Source organism: Peromyscus californicus, unplaced genomic scaffold, assembly GCF_007827085.1.
Source record: "Peromyscus californicus insignis strain IS unplaced genomic scaffold, ASM782708v3 Scaffold_2__1_contigs__length_46816999, whole genome shotgun sequence".
Lineage (NCBI taxonomy): Eukaryota > Metazoa > Chordata > Mammalia > Rodentia > Cricetidae > Peromyscus > Peromyscus californicus.
Genome location: NW_026294540.1, coordinates 38,628,212 through 38,648,859, shown reverse-complemented (window position 1 = coordinate 38,648,859; position 20,648 = coordinate 38,628,212). Strand labels below are relative to the sequence as shown.

General features: G+C 40.6%; 1 protein-coding gene across 1 annotated transcript in view; it reads left to right on the top strand.

Annotated features, from left to right (window-relative positions):
* Nucleotides 1-15,331, top strand: part of LOC128120643 (cytochrome P450 3A25) — a 39,600-nt gene extending 24,269 nt beyond the window's left edge. Inside the window, exons 10-13 of the mRNA XM_052754801.1 lie at nt 8,129-8,289; nt 11,177-11,403; nt 12,991-13,153; nt 15,236-15,331. Of these exons, the coding sequence (XP_052610761.1) occupies nt 8,129-8,289; nt 11,177-11,403; nt 12,991-13,153; nt 15,236-15,331 (647 nt within the window). The remainder of the gene's footprint in view (nt 1-8,128; nt 8,290-11,176; nt 11,404-12,990; nt 13,154-15,235) is intronic.
* Nucleotides 15,332-20,648: the final 5,317 nt, after the last annotated feature.

Below are 20,648 nucleotides of genomic sequence, written 5' to 3'. Positions count from 1 at the left end.
TAAATGCCATATTCTGTAGATCTCTGAAGGGTTTGAAGATGACCTGTCTATCTAAAATATATCTGCTCAATTTTTAAAACATATCTAATATGACTACAAGTTCTATTGTACTGTCTGACTGCTAACTTTGATTTCTTTATATCCTAATAACATTCAAGAATCAGAAAATTGCATTATTTGTTAAATGAACGGTATAAGTACAATTAGAAATATACATACAGCATTTTCTAACAATATCAATTTCAATATATGTAATTTGTATACAATATAAAACAATCCAATCCAATGTAAAGTATTTAAAACTAGTAATTGTCTTTTTCTTTTTAAAAAAACAAGAACCTTAAATCTAATCTCCTTTGCTTAGCCTTTTTGCTAACCCTTGACAACAACTTGTAACCAACCCCCCTAAACAATGAAAATTATCCCAGACCCCAAACCCATTAAAAAGACCAAAAAATCACCCACCCCACACCACCTCTTTGGGAATGTGGGCGTCATATTCTTAAAATTGCTTCCTGCTGGGTATGGGCGAAGGTATCTTTATCCTGAAAGAAAAATTTTAGGTTTATTGTCAAATTCTAGGAAAGGTAACTCTATCCTTCGTTATCCAGTCTGTGTATAATGCCAAAGTTCAGGGTTTATCTCAAGTCCTTATTCAAGTAGTCTTTGAGACTGGATCATCTCAGCTAGCCCTCTCAAAATTGCTCTGAGAACTTTGTAGTTCAAAGCTGATCTGTAGTGATGTTCATCAGCTTAGTGATATTATTATTGTCTATGTGGAATTGTTGTTGTTGTGGGGCCCCATCTTCTTCCTGGAGACTTCAGTTGAAGTTAGGCCTGGCCATGATTTCCTGCAAACTGATAAGAGACTCAAACACAAAGACATATATATGCAGCTAATTGAAGCCTTTTTTCTTTCTAGAATTAGTTAGTACTCTATATGACCATTTATATCTTAACAAAGTTTAAAATGTGTATATATATATATATATTATATATATAAATCTTGTAAATTTTGATATAAAATTCATACTTTAAGAAAAGTTTAAAGAATCAGAATAGAATCAAAGAGTTGAGATTAGTAATAAAATAGTCCCTTAATTAATTTGGCTTTTCTCCTGTCCCATAGCAGAAGATGGCTCTTTTATTCTGGCATGATACAGGGAGTTTGCATTTTCCTTTTAACAACATGCTTGAGTTTAAAGAAGGAGAGGGCTATTCTCCAACTCCAAAGTCAGCTTTAAATTTTAATTGAACTGAGACTATTAGAAGACCAATAGTGTTAGATCTTTAGAGAAGAGCAGAAACAAACATTTAGAAGACATAAAATTTTTTAGATGATACACCCATACGCCATTTCACTCTGTTTCCTGGGATAGATGATTTGTCCCTTTCCTTCAGTTGTCTCATTTGTCCAGTGTTCTTCAAATTCCTTAACCTTCGTTCTCCTAAAAGACAAAAACAAAAACCTTTCCCCAAGGTTTTTTGGGAATTTCCTTCTTGGTAAGTTATTATCTGATTAAATGAAAAGGCATGTGTTACTGGTATAAGTTAGTTTAAATTGGATGTTCATGCTGGTTGATGAACTATCACCTCCTTTAATTAGGAGGTCTCTCTTGTTCAAATCGAACCTTTATCAATTTTGGTGGTACCCACAGCTTATCTTCTGCTGTAGAAACAAAAGCAAAACCTCGTCCCCAATGTAAAACATATCCTGGTTTCCATTCTGAGGTCAGCACATCCTTAAAGTATATAGGCTGATTTAATTCTGTAGTTTTTTTCTATTATCCAATGTCTCTCTGCAGCTGTTGTTCCTTTCTCAGTGGCACTGAGAAAATTCAAAGTTAATAGAGCATTATGTAGTCTATTTCTGGGGGGTTTTGTTACCCCTTTCTGTTTATTTAGCATATCCTTTAGAGTTCTGTTTGATCTTTCTATAACTGCTTGACCTGTAGGATTATGTGGTATGCCTGTAATATGCTTTATATTGTAATAAACAAAAAACTGTTTCATTTTAACGGAGACATATGATGGAGCATTGTCAGTTTTGATTTGTGCAGGTATACCCATGTTGGCTATAACTTCTAGCAAATGGGTAATTACAGAATCAGCTTTTTCAGAACTCAAAGCAGTTGCCCATTGAAATCCTGAATAAGTATCAATGGTATGGTGTACATATTTCAGTTTCCCAAATTCTGCAAAGTGAAACACGTCCATCTGCCAGAATTCATTCCTCTGAGTACCCTTTGGGTTACATCCTGCTGGTAATGGCGTTTTATTGTAGAAGGAACAAGTAGGACATTTCTTTACTATTTCTTTGGCTTGTTGCCAGGATATGGAAAAATCCTTTTTTAAACTTTTACTATTGACATGATGTTTTGTATGAAATTCTGAGGCCTCCAGCTAGAGGGCCTGGCAGACCAGTATGGGATTGGATGTGAGTTATATATAAAGGATGACTCCTTTTCCTGATTGTATCTTGTAATTGGATAAATAGTGAAGTTAATTCTGAAGCATCATGGATAAATTCTGCAGTCTCATTATGTAATTAATACTACTCTTTCAGCATACTGAGAGTCAGTTACTATGTTGAGAGGTTCTGAAAAATCCATTAATACCAACAGAATAGCATACAATTCTGATTTTTGAACTGAATTATAAGAACTTTGAACCACTTTACTTAAATTTTTGGATTTGTAACCTGTCTTTCCTTGTTTGTTGCATCTGTATAAAATGTACGAACTCCAGATATGGGTTTTTCCCATACAATTTGAGGCAAGATCTGATCAGCTCTCTTTATAAGATCAATTCTATCACTTTTGGGATATTTGCTGTTAATTTCTCCCAAATAATTACTGCAAGCTCTTTGCCAAGGTTCACTTTCTGTCCATAATTTTTCAATGTCTTCCTTAGTTAAAGATACGATAATTTCTGCTCGGTCTGTTCCTGCTAACTGACGAAGTCTCAATTTTCCTTTCCAAATCAAGTCAGAGATTTTTTTCCACATAACTTTTTAATTTTTTATTTGGTTTATTTGGTAAAAATATCCATTCCAATATAATATCTTCCCTCTCCATTAATATTCCTGTAATAGAATGCCTAGAGGGTAAAATAACCAAAATGCAATCCAGCTTTGGATCAATACAATCCATGTGCCCTTCATGTACTTTCTTTTCTACCAAGGCCAATTTTTTCTCAGCTTCAGGTGATAATTCTCTTGGACTATTTAAGTCCTTGTCACCTTCTAAGGTTTTGAACAAATTATTCAGTTCATCATTTTTTACCCCAACAATAGTTCATAGATGAGAAATATCTCCAAATAATCTTTGAAAGTCATTAAGAGTCTGTAGTCTATCTCTCATAATTTGCACCTTTTGGGGTCTAAATTTTTGTAGCTCTATTTTATATCCTAAATAATTAATAGAATCTCCTCTTTGTATCTTTTCAGGAGCAATTTGTAATCCCCAGCAAGGCAAAATTTTCTTTACTTCTTCAAACATTCTTTCTAAAGTATCTGCATTTGAGTCAGCTAGCAAAATATCATCCATATAATGATAAATTATAGATTTAGGAAATTTTTTACATATCACTTCCAATGACTGTTGTACAAAATATTGGCACAGAGTTGGGCTATTCAACATTCCCTGTGGGAGGACCCTCCATTGAAATCTTTTAACCGGTTGAGAATTATTATAAGTAGGCACTGTGAAGGCAAATCTTTCTCTGTCTTTTTCTTGTAAGGGTATTGAAAAGAAACAGTCTTTTAAATCAATAACTATGAGAGGCCATCCTTTTGGTAACAGAGTAGGCAAAGGAATTCCAGATGGTAGAGAGCCCATTGGCAGAATTACTTTGTTAATTGCTCTAAGGTCTGTTACCATCCTCCATTTATTAGATTTCTTTTTAATAACAAATGCAGGAGAATTCCAAGGGCTGGTTGATTCTTCAATATGCTGAGCATTTAACTGTTCTTCTACCAGCTCTTCTAAAGCCTGGAGTTTCTCTGTTGTTAAAGGCCATTACTGAACCCATACAGGCTTGTCTGTTAACCATTTCAAAGGTAGAGCTGTTGGTGTCTTTGGAAGATCATCAGTTGCTGTGCCCTGTTCTTGTATAATATGGATGGCTGGGGACCACTCATTAGAATAATATCTTCTAATATTTCTCTCAGAAACATGTGTTAGTTTATGATTTGTTTCTGAGATTGGAGGGATGTTAATCTGAGTATCCATTGTTGCAACAAGTCTCGACCCCACAGGTTCATAGCTATGTTAGCCACATATGGTTTTAATTTTCCTCTTTGTCCTTCTGGACCTATACATTCAAGCCATCTTGCACTCTGTTTCACTTGAGATTATGTCCCAATTCCTAAGAGCTGAATGTTTACCTCCTGAAGAGGCCAAGTTGGATGCCAAAATTCTGGTACAATTATGGTAACGTCTGTACCTGCGTCTACCAGAACAGACAACAAAACACCATTTATTTTTATTGTTAATTTTGGTCTTTGTTCATTAATAGAAGTTTGCCAAAAAATTCTCTTTATGTTTTTTCCTGAATTTTCTATTCTCTCTCTTTCATCATCCTGACCAGCATGATTTATTCCAATAGGCATTTGGTTATTTAATTGCTCTGAGTAGGGGTTTCCTCTACAACTGCAGGAAAGGTTTGAACTGGGTTTGTTATGTGGGCCTGCATGAGGCCCCTCTGGGAGTTTCCCGAAGACTGAGTCAAAGGATTACCTTGTCTATCCCTTGTTGATCTACATTCTTGGTCCAGTGTTTTCCCTTACCACACCTCCTGCATACTCCAGAAGGAAAGGGCATTCTGTTGCCATTTTTCCTTGAAGAAACATTGTTTCTAGGAATGACCTGTTTACAGTCCCTTGTCAAATGTTTTTGCTTTCCACATTCAAAACATCTAACATTCCTCAAACCTTTTCAAATTGCTTCTCCTACCCACATAGCATCATGGTCATGAGCCTCAACATTAACCGTGTCTCTAATCCAATCTTCCAAAGGTGCAGATCTTGCCTTTAACAGCCTGATTATTCTTTTGCATGCTGCATTCGCATTCCCAAAGGCCAAAGATTCAATTATTATCTGACTCGCTTCTGAATCCGGGACCATTCTCTTTACTGCTGAAGGCAGTCTTTGTAAAAAAATCTGTGAAAGGTTCTTTTGGGCCTTGTATAACCTTTGTAAATGACTCAGTTTTTTTTTCATGGTTCCTCAACTCTGTCCCATGCATTCAAAGCTGCCATTCGACATAGAATTAGGGTTTGGACATCATATAAACATTGTGTTTGTACTGAAGCATATTGGCCTTCTCCAATAAGCTGATCCTGGAAGACTTGTATTCCTTTACCCCTCCATTGTTTTTCTATGTTTTTACCCTCATCCCTGAACCAGATTTGCCACTGGAGCCTTTGACTGGGTTCCAGAACAGCCTGTGCCAGCTTCCACCAGTCCTGTGGTATAATCCTATTATATGTTGACCACGAGTTTAACATTTGCTTTACACATGGGGAATGCATGTCATAAGATACTATTGCCTCCTTAAACATTCAAATCTAACATTTCAATTGGAGCCCAAATATTTTGTGTAGTCATTTGATTAGGCAACTGCTGTATGGTTACCAGATAAATTAAGAGTGACTGTGTGAAAACAGGCTTTCTTTCTGTAACCTTATGATCCAATCTTGAAACAACTTCACTGTTAATTTCTTCTGTCTGAATTTGAATTTCTCTATGATTTATTTTTACAGGTTTAACAAGTTTTTCTAAAACTGTTATCCTGGCACTTAAATTGACTATCTTTTTAAACAGTAAAATGAGGATAAGCATAGTAATCAACTGCATAATTTGATCAACATTAATCTTCTCATATAGTTGTTCCATTGTCAGACTGCCTAAAATTTCAAACAAAGCCCAATTTTCTTCCAATGTACACATAAAACCCATTTTTTTAATGTGGAAAAAATTTCTCTTTTAAATAGTTTCCTTTAAAATACCTGGTATGTTAAGTGACTTACCAAGTCTGTGTAGAACAGTAGAAATCCGAGGGAATTTCAAAACAGCCACCTAGTATCTGAGGTGTGAATCCAGAGAGAGAAAGAGAGAGAGAGAGAGAGAGAGAGAGAGAGAGAGAGAGAGAGAGCAAGAAAGCATAGCCAGAAGTTCTGCCTAAGAGCTTGAATCCAGCCACATGTTCCCGCTTAAGCAGAGTCAAGCCTTGGCTCTGGCTTCCTTAAGCTCCAACCATGTGCGTTGGCTTTACAGGCAGGGGTCCTGTTCAGCAGGGCAGGCCTGAGTTGATTGTAACACCAGCTTTAAGCAAGTAGCTCCAACTGCGTGCAACTGCTTGGGGCTACAGTCAGTCCAGCCTGAGGCCAAGCCGACCTGGGCCCGAGCTGGGCCCGAGCTAGGGAGCCAGACCACTCAGGCCAGAAACCGGACCTGCAGCCAAGCTAAGCCAAGCGGTTTTTAATGGATTCTTGTCACGTTGGGCACCAAATGTAGATGTAACCAACCGTCTTATTAAATAAGAAACACAGAACCAATGCAAAGAAGAAAGCCAAGAGATCAGAGCTAAGAGCCTTACCCACCTGATGCAGCTATCCTCTTCAGCCAAGAGAACTCTCCGAAAGAGACCTACTTCCTGTCTGTTTGTCTTTATATAGACTTTCTGTTCTGCCTTCTCATTGGTTGTAAACCCAACCACGTGACTGCCTCGTCACTGCCTGTCTGTACAGACCTCCAGACACACATTGGAGTGTGTGTCTCCAATGCTGGCTGTATCCTTGAACACACAGAGATCTACCTAGCTCTGCCTACCAAGTGCTGGGATTAAAGGTGTGTGCCATGAACACCTAGCTCTGCTATGGCTTGCTATTAGCTCTGACCCCCAGGCAACTTTATTTATTAACATACAAATAAAATCACATTTCAGTATAAATAAAATATCACCATACACATGCAAATAAAACAGAAGTAAATGTTTAGAAACAAGATGAGTCTTTCCACATCAAATAACCTAGTCAAGATAAACCTTCACGGGCCTATCCCTATCAGGAAGCAAGAAAGTCTAGATAACACCACAGCATTATGCCTGGAAGCTTATCTCCTAGGTGACTCTAGATCTGTCAAGTTGTCAATCACTGTCAACTACCACAACACTTTCATTTTCATCCCACACTAAGATGACAGTATAGGTTAGAGAGAATCCTGGTTCTTGAAATTGCCCAGTTGTGATGATATGAATTTGGCCTAATATTTGGTCGCCAACAATATAGATCTGAGGTCATCTGGGATTAAAGTAATTTGACCTTGGAATTGGAAAGATGGCTTACCAGTTAAGGACAATGGCTGCTCTTCCAGAGGACTTGGATTCAATTCACAACACCCACACAGCAGTTCACAGCCATCTGTAATTCCAGTTGCCAAGGATCTGATATCCTCTCCTAGTCTCTGTGGATACCAGGGATACATGTGGTGCACAGACATACATACAGATAAAACACCCATACACATAAAATTTATTTTAAAATAATAACGACCTTTTTCTGGTATATCAGGTAGACACCAGAGTGAAACTCAGTTCCAACGACCCTAGACTGCTGTGAGATGTTCTGTATGGCAAATGTGTTGCTCTGATTGGTTAGTAAATAAAACACTGATTGGCCAGTAGTCAGGCAGGAGGAAGTATAGGCAGGACAAGGAGGAGAAGAATTCTGGGAAGTGGAAGGCTGAGTCAGAGACACTGCCAGCCGCCATCATGACAAACAGCATGTGAAGATGCTGGTAAGCCACAAGCCATGTGGCAAGGTATAGATTTATAGAAATGGATTAATTTAAGATGTAGGAACTAGATAGCTAGAAGCCTGAGCCATTAGGCCAAACAGTTTAAGCAAATAAGTCTCTGTGTTTACTTGGTTGGGTCTGAGCGGTTGTGGAACTGGCGAGTGACAGAGATTTGCCCTGACTGTGGGCAAGGCAGGAAAACTCTAGTTACACTAGACTGCCTTTCTCTGTTCTTTCCTGGATGCTGGGAGCCAATTTGAATTTCTTTTCATCTCAACTATGATGTTCTGCTTTGATCTTCCTTATTTACAATGTTCTTTTCCTTTTAGCTCTGTCTGATCTAGAAATGGCAGCACAAACCGTTATTTTCATTTTCGCTGGCTATGATGCTACAAGCACATCCATTTGCTTCATGATGTATGAACTGGCCACCCATCCTGATGTGCAGAAGAAACTTCAGGATGAGATTGACAGAACTCTGCCCAATAAGGTGAGTGGATGGTACCCAGAAAGGGAGGGCAGAGGTGGAGAATTCACAAGAAAATGTCTCATCACTGGCAATGAGAATTTTTACAGGGAGCCATGCAATGGTTCTTCCACCAGCAAGAGTCTAAAAGAGAAACAAAGGGAGGGACATGGGAGATGAATGTGACCTGTAGAAATACATGATCTTTAATACAGTGCTGGCTCTGGTGTGTCTGTATCTATCATAACTGTTATACCAAATAGAAACACTAGAAAACCTGTGTGACACATAAGGGTAAGCACCAGTCCCTCAGATGTCTGGACAGTTATCTCTGCTGATGTTCTCGGATGCTGTCTGGGCTATCTATGGTGCTAAGCTGGCCTTCACTGGTCTCAGCAGGCTGGCTTGACACTATTCTCAATGGTTCTGCTGTCCAGTCTGGATAGCATGGCATTTATATGTGTGTGAGTGAGTGAGTGAGTGAGTGAATGAGTGAGTGAGTGAGTGAGTGTGTGTGTGTGTGTGTGTGTGTGTGTGTGTGTGTGTGTGTGTGTGTGTGAATTAGGGGAGTCTTTTCTTTCCTGTGGTTTATAATGGCATTGATAGTGTATCAGACTACTTCCTGTCTGAAGCCCTGTGTGCAGTTAGCATCACTTTCATAATTTCTTTGAGTGTCTGTGCCCTCTGCTGACCAGAGCTGGCATTACAGTCAGTGTGCTGGACAAGGTCTCTCAGAGAGTCTCTAGATCAAGCCTCTGAGGTGTCTAATATTTCAGCTTCAGCTATATGGAAATGCACTCAGTGGTATAGATAGAGGTAAAGAAGCCAAGGGATGAGCCAGTGTCTCCAGCTCTGAAACCAATCTATTATTATTATTATTATTATTATCATCATCATCATCATCAACAACAGCACCATCATTAATTATTTTAATTATTCACTCTTCTATGTATATATATGTACATGCATGTACACATGTGTGTGTGAATGTATGTGCATAAGTGTCCATGCCACAGCATGTGTATGGAGGTCAGAGAATAACTTGTAGTCAGCTCTCTGTTTCCACAATTTTGTTTCCAGAGTTTCAGTTCAAGCCATCAGACTTTGCAGCAAATTCCTTTACCCCCTGATCCATCTCACTAGCCCCCTAAACCAAACTCTAAGTCTCTACAAGATAGTCTTTTTGAGTGTCACACTAAATGACAGCCACAATGGCCATACTGTCTTCAACTCTTTGCTCAAACTGGGAGATTTGGGGATGTAAAGTTACCCGGGACTTGTGTGGCTGTTTGGGCAGAATGGTACAGAATGCATCTCCTCCAGAGCTCATCGTCAGGTCCTGAAGCAAAAACTGGTACACTGGTCCAGCTTCCAAGGATGGTAATGAATGTAGCTTTTGGTCATTACTGGAAATTGCTTTAAACATTTTAAAATTTATATTCTTTTTAAAGTTAGCACACAAAGCAATGTGTTTCACGCTGACATTTTTATATACATGCCATTAAAGTTGATTTGTGTTCACCCTCCTCCCTCTTTGCCCTCCCTCATTCTCCTAACCTCTCTTATCAGACTTCTTCCTTTCCCTAAAGAATATGCAGAATTGCTTTCATTTCGTATATACTCTCCCCTCCTTTCTTCCCTCCCTTCATCCCTCCATCCCTCCTCTCTACATTCACACCTTTTCTGAGTTTGGTTTGACTTGCTTAACCTAACGATCTCTAATTGCACCTGTTTCCAGCAAATTTTATGGTCTCATTGATCTCTGTGGTCAATAAACTTTCTATTGTGCACAAGTACTACATTTGCTTTCCCCATGCACCTGTAGCTGGACATCAAATTTGGTTCCATTTCTTAGCTATTGTGAATAATGCAATAGGTTCACTAGTATCTCTGTGATGTACTGGCTTAGATTCTTCCAGATATATACTAAGGGTTGAGGGTGTTCCAGTTAGCATTAACTGTCACCTTTATATAGTCTAGAATCACCGAAAGAATCCATGTCCTGTGGTTGTACCCCAATTGGCTGGCCCCGTTGGCTGGTCATTTTGCAACAATAAGTTCTCTGAGTCATACTGAGTGACTATGGGACTCTCTCTGTCATAGAAGCCATTGCTGTCTCACCCAGACCTGAATTGATTTCGAGGCTTGTGAGGGCTGGGAGCTTCTCTTGAAGGTAGGGCCCCAGTCTCTTTCAGTCAGAACCCCTGTTTTAACTTTTGGAGTACCACTGACTTCCCTTCCTCCCCCTGCTAGGGCACAGGGCAGCTGGAGCCAACTTCAGCTTGGCTTCTTTTCCGTGAGTTCACCCATCTTTTCCCCCATGCCTTTTAGCTGTCCTGCCACTTCCTTTATGTGTTTCAGGGGTTCTTCTTCTCTTTCTTTCTCTAGAAAAGATTTTTTTCTCTTTTGGAATTTTCTCCTTCGCCAGCTCACACAGAGGCAGCTTGTAGTCTGTCGTCTTACCCAGAATCCTCCATTGTACCTTTCACTGAACTAATCCCATAAGCACAGGAACTACAAAGATGTGGCACTGTCAATTTCAGCCTGGTTGGACCAGGAGTGGGGAGTTTGTTCCTCACAATGACACATTTCCTTGGTGTAGACTGATGGTCTATGGAGATGAGACTGTGACCCCAGTGCACTTTGTCATATTGGTCATATGTGCTCACATGGAGAAGAAATCAGAGCAGGACAGTGATGAGGAAGAGGGGATCTGGACAGGGGAGTGTCCCAAATGGCTCCTATGATATATCATCAGGACCTAGGTCATCATAGGTGCAGAATAATTTATTATGGCTGAGATCTACTAATCAAGGTTAGCCCTTGGAGCTTCTGACATGCAATAGTCCTGCAAACTTAATTGAAGATCAAATCCAAACTTCATCTGGAAACATCCATTTCTTCTTCCCAGGCACCTGTCACCTATGATGCCTTGATGGACATGGAGTACCTTGACATGATGGTGAATGAAACTCTCAGATTGTACCCAATCGCTAACAGACTAGAGAGGGTCTCAAAAAAGGATGTGGAAATCAATGGAGTGTTCATTCCCAAAGGGACTGTAGTTATGGTACCAACTTATCCTCTTCACCGGGACCCTGAGTACTGGCCAGAGCCTGAAGAGTTCCGCCCTGAAAGGTACAGAGACCTCGGGAAGGGGTTCCCACCATGAACAGCCAGGTTAAATACATAATGTCTGTCTTAGTCACTGTTCCATACTGTGAAGAGACACCATGACCAAGGCAACTCCTATGAAAGAAAGCATTTAACTGAGGCCTTGCTTATGGCTTCAGAGGTTTAGTCCATTATCATCATGGTGGGGAGCACGGTGGCGTTCAGTCAGGCTCTGCTGCAGTAACTGAGAGCTGTATCCTGATCCATGGGAAGGCTTGGCACGGGCTTTTGAAATCCCAAAACCATGTGTATATGTGCTTGTGCAGGTGCACATTGTGTGTGCATATGTGTGTGTGCTCGTGGGAGAGCACATTTGTCTTTCTGTATGTGTGTGTTGTAGGTGCATATATATGTAGGTGTATGTGCATGAGTGGATGAGCACATGTATGTAGATGTCTGAGGTCTGGAGAAAACCTCAGAAGCCTCTCTCTAAGAGCCGTTCACCTTTTGTTTGTGACAGGATCTCTCATTGGCCTAGTGCTTTCACTACGTTAGTGTAGCTGGATAGCGTGTTCCAGGGATCTGATCATCTCCACCTCCCCTCTCACCACAGATAGGATTACAGGCATACATCACCATGCCTAGCTTTCTGTGCAGGTTCTGGGGACCAAACCCAGACCATCACACTTGTCAGACAAGTAATTTACTGACTAAACCATCTCCTAAGTCCCATACAATTATTATAATGCATTTCTCGTGTTCAAGCATGTGAACTCCCTGTCCACACGCAACCTAAATTGTCCACACTCCTGTGTTATTTCATAACATATCACATGTAAATACTTCTCTTTTTTCCTACAGATTATCAAAAACAATTTTAAAGCACCAATCATTCCTGTTCTTGTCACTTTTTCAGAATCATTTATTTTCACTTATATAGTCAAATAATGAAAAAAACAAATTTGAATAAATTCAGCTCTACATGTTCCATAGGTATCTTTTAGCTTAGTGGAGAAGGTAGACATGGAAGTCACTCGTGATGCCGTAGTAGAGACTCATCCTGTGCCCCAGAAAGTTATTTGGCTTTGGTTGTTCTATGGGGGGTTGTTTTCTCAAAAGAAAAAGAGAGTTGAAGGAGAAGAGGCTGACAGTGAAAACATAGGTGAGGGGAGCGACAAAGAAGGGAAATGAGGGGAGAGGGGAGTGATAGGGAGAGAAAATGAGCATTTCTCACAGTGACAGAGAGGTGTGTCCTCCTCCCTAAGTGTGAGGCAGGAGCCCACTTTGTCTTCAGTTTGGCCAATCCCAATATGTCTTTCAGGACAGGACACTTCATCATCCTAAAAGGAATATTTTCTGTCTAAGGATGTGTTTTCTCTCAAAAAGCATTCATTTCCACTTGTCTCAACAACCCAGGAAATGCCTGTTTTGGTGTGAGTGGAGTGGACTTTTAGCTCATAGTTCCTTATTCAGACCCCTGCAGTAAGGGTTCAGTTGCAAGTCCACAAATGTAAGCTGCACCATCCTGGTTGAGGGTGTGAGAACTCCAAACACGGAGCTCTTGGGTCTTAGTGTTCCATAGCCTCATTTGCATCCCCACTCTGTCTCCAGGTTCAGCAAGGAGAACAAGGGCAGCATCAATCCTTATGTTTACCTGCCCTTCGGGAACGGACCCAGGAACTGCCTTGGCATGAGGTTTGCCCTCATCAGCATGAAACTTGCTGTCGTCAGAGTCCTGCAGAACTTCACCCTCCAGCCTTGTGAGGAAACAAAGGTGAGGCAGGAAACTCTCTCTATAAATAATGTTTCAACTTTTTATAGAAAAATGTTGGAGCTTTACATACAGAAAATAAAATGCTTGTCTTGGTTACTTTTCTATTGCTGTGATAAAACACCATGACCAAGACAACTTACTTTTAAAAAAATAGTGTTTAATTAGACTTATGGTTGCAGAGGATGAAGGTCCATGATGTCAGAGTGAAGGCATGGCAGCAGGTACCACTGAGAGTTTAGAGAGAGAGAGGAGCTGGAAATGAATGGCACTAGTCTTTTGAAATCTCAGTGCCCACCCCCCAGTGACACACCTCCCCCAACAAGGCCACACCCCCTAATCCTTCCCAAACAGTTCTGTCAACTAAGGACCAAGTATTCAAACATAAACCTCAGGGAGCAATTTTCATTCAAATCACCACACTGCTCATGTACAATTTAATAATGTAGGGAACAAAAGAAGGTATTTGTAGTCTGATATGAGCTTTAAGGTCTTTCCATCCTGAGCTGTGTCTGAATAAAACACAAGTAAGGAATTCATTTAGAGTCAGTGCAGATTAGGGGACATGACTACATGAAATCTCCTTGAAATTGCATCCAAGTTAACGAGATAGGGAGACGTTGTGCACACAACATACAATAATGATCTTATCACGGTTTGTGACTGGTGGGCATCACCAGGACTTAAGAGAAGCTTCCAGGTATCAGAGGCTCCCAATTGCTGACTGTGCTTTAGAACTACTGAAGAGCCTTAAACATTCACAGTGTCCGGCCATATTAGGTACACTGAAATAATGCACCCAGAATGTGGCTTTAAGATATAGGCTATTCTCCTACACACCAAAGTTGAGAGTCACCGATGTGACACAGGATATGTGAATCACTAAAGGTGGCCTTCGAAGTTTCTAGCGCCCACACTAGGCCCAATGTTGTTGCTCTCTCTGCTTGTGAATCAAGATGTAGTCCCCAGATCCTTCTCCAGCATCATGTCTGCCATGTCTGCTGCCACACTCCCCACCATGATGATAATGGGCCAAGCCTCTGAGACTGTAAGCCAGCCCCCGATTAAATCCTTTTATAAGAGCTACTTTCCACAGCAGTAGAACAGTGGCTAAGACAATGGAAATACTACGTAAATCACTGTCTGATGGTTAAGTTCTAACACACACACACACACACACACACACACACACACACACACACACACACACACGAAATATACAGTACTTTCCTGTTCCATTGCCTTTCTTCATGGGAAGCCAGGAGGATATAAGTGGCCTATGGCTACAATATAGCTGTCCTATAAATGTGTGTAGGCGTTTGTTTAGATGGACAGATGGACAGAGCATTTCATCTTGGAAGCAAGCAGGACTCTGGAACACCTAACAAGCTCCAGTTACCCACAGTCTGACGCCCTTCCCCCATGACAATTTTCTTTCCCTTTCCTGTAATGAGATCAAATTGCTGTGGAGGAGGCTTCCTCACCCCCTCAAGACTGAAGAGACTGAGGCAAAATGATTATGTAAACATTGAATTACTCAAGGTTATCTTTCAAACTACCCTTGGAAGCTAAGGTAACAAGGGCCAACGCTTCCTGGAATCCTTGTCCACCATTAAACTGAATGGGCAAACCTGGTGCCCAGGCACTTTGATAATTGAGTCATTCCATAGGGGTAAAATATGTGATGCATTCTCAGGATTACCTTATGCTTCCGTGAATGTAAAATTAACTTTATATTGCCTCCAAAATTCATTTTCTATATAATTAAGCTATGATCTAAAGTTTTAACTTGGCCTTTTGACTTAAAATTTGAATCACTAAAGAACACAAACCAATATAACTTTTTCCTTAACTCTACACACAATAGGTGCTCAACTAATACTTGCCTGTATAAAAAGATAAGTGTTTTACCATCCAGTCTCAGTGAATATGCAGGTATAAAGAACTCAGGATATAGGACAGTGATATATAGTGTGTGTTTATGTGTATAAAGCATTGTGGTCCTTAATGTATCTGTTCTCTATACTTCTATCGTTGCTGGTGCCTCACTCATTGCTTCTCATTGTGATTGTTCAACTACTGCAGATCCCCTTGAAGTTCAGCAGGCAACCAATTCTCCAACCAGAAAAACCCATCATCCTGAAGATTGTGTCAAGAGATAAACCCATAACTGGAGCATGAATTTCCCTCAGGAACCATGCTATATTCTTCAAGGGGGCTGTGTCATGGAACACCAGCAAATTTAATTTACCATGGAATGAAACCCAGATGAAATGAGCATAATGTACTTTCCTTGATGATTTAGTATTCAGTAATGCATTGAACATGCTCAGTGTCTATACAGAGTATCATCTATTATGTGATTCAAAGGAAACAAAGTCAGTCATAAATATGGAGATTCATCTTCTTATTCTTTTGGGACAATCTACACTGATTCCAATTAGTTCCATCAATTCTGAACTCTAACTGTAGTAATGGTTTCTCTTTACTTCTACCAATAATTTTTAATAAAATAAAAACTATTGTATAGACTGTTGGTAAAAGTATATCAAATTGTTTCTTTGTAAAATTTTATGATATTGAGAATATAAATAAATATCTCTTTCAAAAATATGTGGTGTCATTATACACATTAATGGGAAAAACACTGAATCAATAAAAAATGATGATAATCCTTTCCAATCACCATGGTCATCCATTGTGTGAACCAATTTGGGATCTGCACTTGACTCTCAAAGTTTGGTGCTGCTGATCCATTTTGAATTGACACATTGCTTAAGAAATTTATTCATAGCTTAATTCTGTCATCTTTGAAGGACTTTTAATTTAACTCAAGTGAAATGCTAATATTTTTATTATTAGGCTTGACTTTTTGTCATCTTCCTCTCCACTCACATCTCTGAAAGGCCATGTTTTCTCAGACTTCTTTGGAATCCATGGTTGTTGCTATTGTCAGCTCCAAAAAATCTATAATCACCTGGGATAGAGATGGGCCTGCAGGCATGCCTGTGGGTGGTGGGTGTTTGATTGAGTTGGTTAAAGCGTGAAGGCCTGCCCTCTGTAGGTGGTGCCATATGGGATCCAGGACTATATAAGTATAGAAAGGGAGCTGAACAGCAACTTGACTCATCACTTCCTGCTTCCTGATTGTGGACGACACGTGACCGATCTTCTAGCTCCTGACCTCTGATTTCCCCTCCACGATGGGCTCCCCACTAGAACTGTGGGCCAGAGTCAACTCCTTCTTCCTTAACTTGATTTTCTTGTAGTGCTTATCACAGTAACAGGAAAAGAAATCATGACAGAATCCATCATGAGCTCCTCTCTGTCCTACGACTGTGAACATAAAATAAAAATGGCTGACTGGTCCATGGATTGGGCACCAAAGGCTAAAATGTTCCAGTCTTATCCAGTATCAGAAGCTTTACTGGGTTCATTCATTTTAGTTTCTACCTTTCCATTCTCTTCCTGAGTCATTTAGTCTAAAAACATTGTGTGGGGCTCATGAAGGAAGCCACTACTGACTCCAAATGGGACCCAGTACTTTGGAGAAGATGTCTACATGGAAGGCAGCCTGGCTGGGTGTGAGAGGCCAAGCCAGCTATAAAGCCTCCATTGAGATGTATCCTTACACAAGAAGCTTGTGCTTTAGTGAGTAAAGAGCCCACTGGTTACTTCCGCACCAGAGTACCTGATGTTTCTTTTGGCCCCTGAAAGCTCCTGTTCACACATGCACAGAAACACACAACATGTGCACACACAAAAAAAAATAAAGTAATTTTTGAGTGGATGAGCATTTGTTTATTGGGGGAGGAATTTTTAATTGAAAATATTTTTCCTCTCATAATATATCCTACTTATGGTTTCTTTCCCCTCTACTCCTTCCAGTTCCTCCCCACAACACCTCCTATCCAGGTCCACCCATTTTCTGTCTCTCATTAGAAAGGAAATAGGCTTCTAAGGGATAATAATAAAATATAATATAAAATTAAAATAAAACAAATGGGAAAAAGCCTAAGAGAAGGCATAGGAATTGGAACTTCTCATTCACATACTCGGGAATCCCATAGAAACACTAAACTGAAAGCCATAACACATATAGAGAGGCCTTGGTGCAGAATAGTGCAGGCCCTGTGCAAGCTCCCTCAGGCTCTGTGAGTTCATATTTGCATCTATTCTGTTGATTTAGAGGGTCTGGTTTTCTTGGCATTCTCCTTATCCTCTGGCTCCTACACTCTTTCTGCCTCCTCTTTCACAGGGTTCCCCAAGCCCTGAAGGGAAGGATTTGATGGAGACATCCCATTTAGGGCTGAGTGTTCCAAAGTCTCTCACTCTGCATCATGTCTGGCTGTGGGTCTCTGCATTTGTTCCCATATGCTGCAGGGGGGAGCTTCTCTGTTGATGGCTGAGCAAGACACTGATCTCCTTCCTGGCCAGAGGCAAAATAATTTAATTTCTTTTCTTTTCTTTTTCTTTTTTTTTTTTTGGTTTTTCGAGACAGGGTTTCTCTGTGTGGCTTTGCGCCTTTCCTGGAACTCACTTGGTAGCCCAAGCTGGCCTCGAACTCACAGAGATCCACCTGGCTCTGCCTCCCAAGTGCTGGGACTAAAGGCGTGCGCCACCACTGCCCAGTGTGGCAAAATAATTTCTTAAAAAAAATTGATCATGGAAAGAGAAGATGAAGTGTCTAGGAAAATGAGGGGGACTGAGAGGAGGGAGAAGAAAGGAGGATAGGACAGGAAATGTGATCAAAGTACATTATTTGTTTGCATGAAAATATTACTAGAAAACCCAGCACTATTTATAATGAGTAAATGCCAGTAAAAATGTCAGGTGTGGTGACCCATGCCTTCAGTCCCAGGACTTGGGAGGCAGAGGTGAGTGTGAGGCCATCCTGGTTTACAAAGTGAGTTCCAGGACAGCCAAAGCTTTTATACAGAGAAACTCTGTCTTGAAAAAAAATTAAAAACAAAACAAAACAATGAATTCACCAAATTTCTAAGGATATCAAGAACAATGGAAGCCCGGCTTCTCAGTCTTAGTAAGAGCTGTCAGATTCAGAACAGAAGAAAACTGAGACTATTCCTAGGAAGCCAGGGTGGAATAGGCTGTTTTGGGGTAGATTCCTATTTCTTGAAATAGGTGGTAGATAAAAATGAGAGAGGAGTACTAGAAAGGTAGCCCTACATCTCTGAAAGAGCTAAGAAACAGTGATGTTCCGATCACCATGAGCACTCCTAGTGCCCAACTTCTGCTTTATGAACACCATTTTTCTGGTTTTTTGGAGAACAGATTCCAAGCTGGGAAAGTCTAAGAGGAGCTCAGAAAACATTCTTGTACCAGAAAGTACACACATGCTCAAAGACAAGATGTGTAAGAAAACGTCAAGAGGGCCTGGGAGTTACAAAGTCCTGACTTCCGTGCCCAGCCCAGCATACATCACGTGTGGTGGAATGCGGCTGTAACTCCAGACCATGGGAGGTGGGAATTTCTGAAGTCCAAGGTCATTCTCATAGCATGTTTGAGGCCAGTTTAAACAACGTGAGACATTGTGTCAAAAAAAATGTTATTTGCCTTCTGGAAACATCAAGGAATGTTATGATAATCAACATTAATAATAAAGTAACCAGTGATTTGTAAATTTCATTTTTTAAAAATTGTTTAGGGCTGGAGAAATGACTTGGTATGAGCACCTGATATCAGGTCCCCGTCAACTACATAAAAAGAAGACAAGGTGGTGCATGCCTGTAATCCTAGTGGTACTGAGGCAAAGACAGGGCCATCCCTGGAGCTTGCTAGACAGATAGTCTTGCCCAAGAAATGAGCTCCAAGTCACTGAGAGATCCCATCTCAAAGGGTAAATTGGAGGTCCAGCAAGACCAACTCAGTGAGTAAAGGTGCCAGCTGCCAACACTTACAACCTGGCTTCAATCCCTAGGACCTACATGGTAGAAAGAGAGAGCCAACTCCTGCAAGTTGTCTTATGACTTCTACACAGGCACCGTGATCCCTGTGCAGGTGTGCACACACGCTGAAATGTAATTTAAAACACTACTAATAAAGTGGAGAGCAATTGAGGAAGACATCCTCACATCAACCTGTGTACTTACATATGCACACCCCTGTGAGCACATGACTACATACACAAGCATACAACATACACACAAATGATGGCACAATGAATGGGTATAGTTCCAAGCAATAGGAAAAGTCAACAAGGGTTAGCTCTCACCTGTACTAATAAGTACAAACCAAACCTTCATACCAGTGACTATGAAGGCCAAAAGGATTCAGTTCCTTGGTGTCTTCTGGACATGACAGGACAATCACACTCACGAAGTCACAAAAGCTCCGGTTACCTGCACAAGACCCACACAAGATCAGCCAGTCAACATTCCAGCAAGGATGTGGAAAGGCTCATGAGTCCTTCCCGCAGAGCTAAGGAGCTCATGATTGTTGGTGGCTGCTAGAGGAGGAAGAGTCAGCTTCTCCCAGGGGTGTAGCCCCAGATGATGGCCTCTGCTCCCATGGATGACCCCACACTATGCACATATGGGCAGCACTATTTAGACTCAGAGGTTTATAAACAAAAAGAAGACATGAAGTTGGGAGGGGGACTTGGAGGGCATCCAAAGGAATTTGAGCAGGGAAGTGGGGGATGTAAATGAACAAAATATAGTGTGTACATGTATGAAATTCTCAAAGAATAAAATTATTAATGGTATTTTTAAGAAGTACTTTATTTCTGGTTCTTCTTGGTTCTGATTTCTATCTTCCCTCTTAATACATATGAAAGCATCAGGTCAGTGGGTAGTGTTCACAGTACTGGAAGGTGCTATACACAACACTGGTTGAGAAAAGTAATCATCAGTCTCACCCAGCTGTGGACCATGTAAGCTATAATATGACCTGAAAGACACGCCCACTGGTGCAATTGTGGCACACATACTATGTGAGTAACCAACCACTGTTTAGATCAGATTTCAGGCCCACCTCATGAGATGGAACCCACAGCCAACACTGTCAATGAGGCCAACAATATTCAACTAGATAAATAATGACCCTTAGGAGAATATCTACTATTGTTAATCTGTTAAATGAATAGCAATAAAAAGACTCCTAATGACATATTGCTATATCCCCAGAATGCATCACTCAACCCTCATCAGAGCAGCTTCTTCTTGTAGTAGGTAGTAATTAGCAAAAAACCTACAGCTTGTCAACATGAAGAGAGGAAGATACTTTGGAATGCTCAGCTCTGACAAGGATCTATATCATACCTCTCCCCTCTAGGCTCGGGGATCTCTGTGGAATAGAAGACAGAAAGATTGTAAGAGCCAGAGGTGGTGGATGACTTCACAGAAACAACTTTTTCCAGACCTAGCATGGCAGATGCACATAGGAACTCACAGAGACTGTGACAGAATTCACAAGATCTGCACAAGTTCAAACCAGACAAAATCTCAGTGTAGAGGAGCTCAGGGTCCTACCCTCAGCC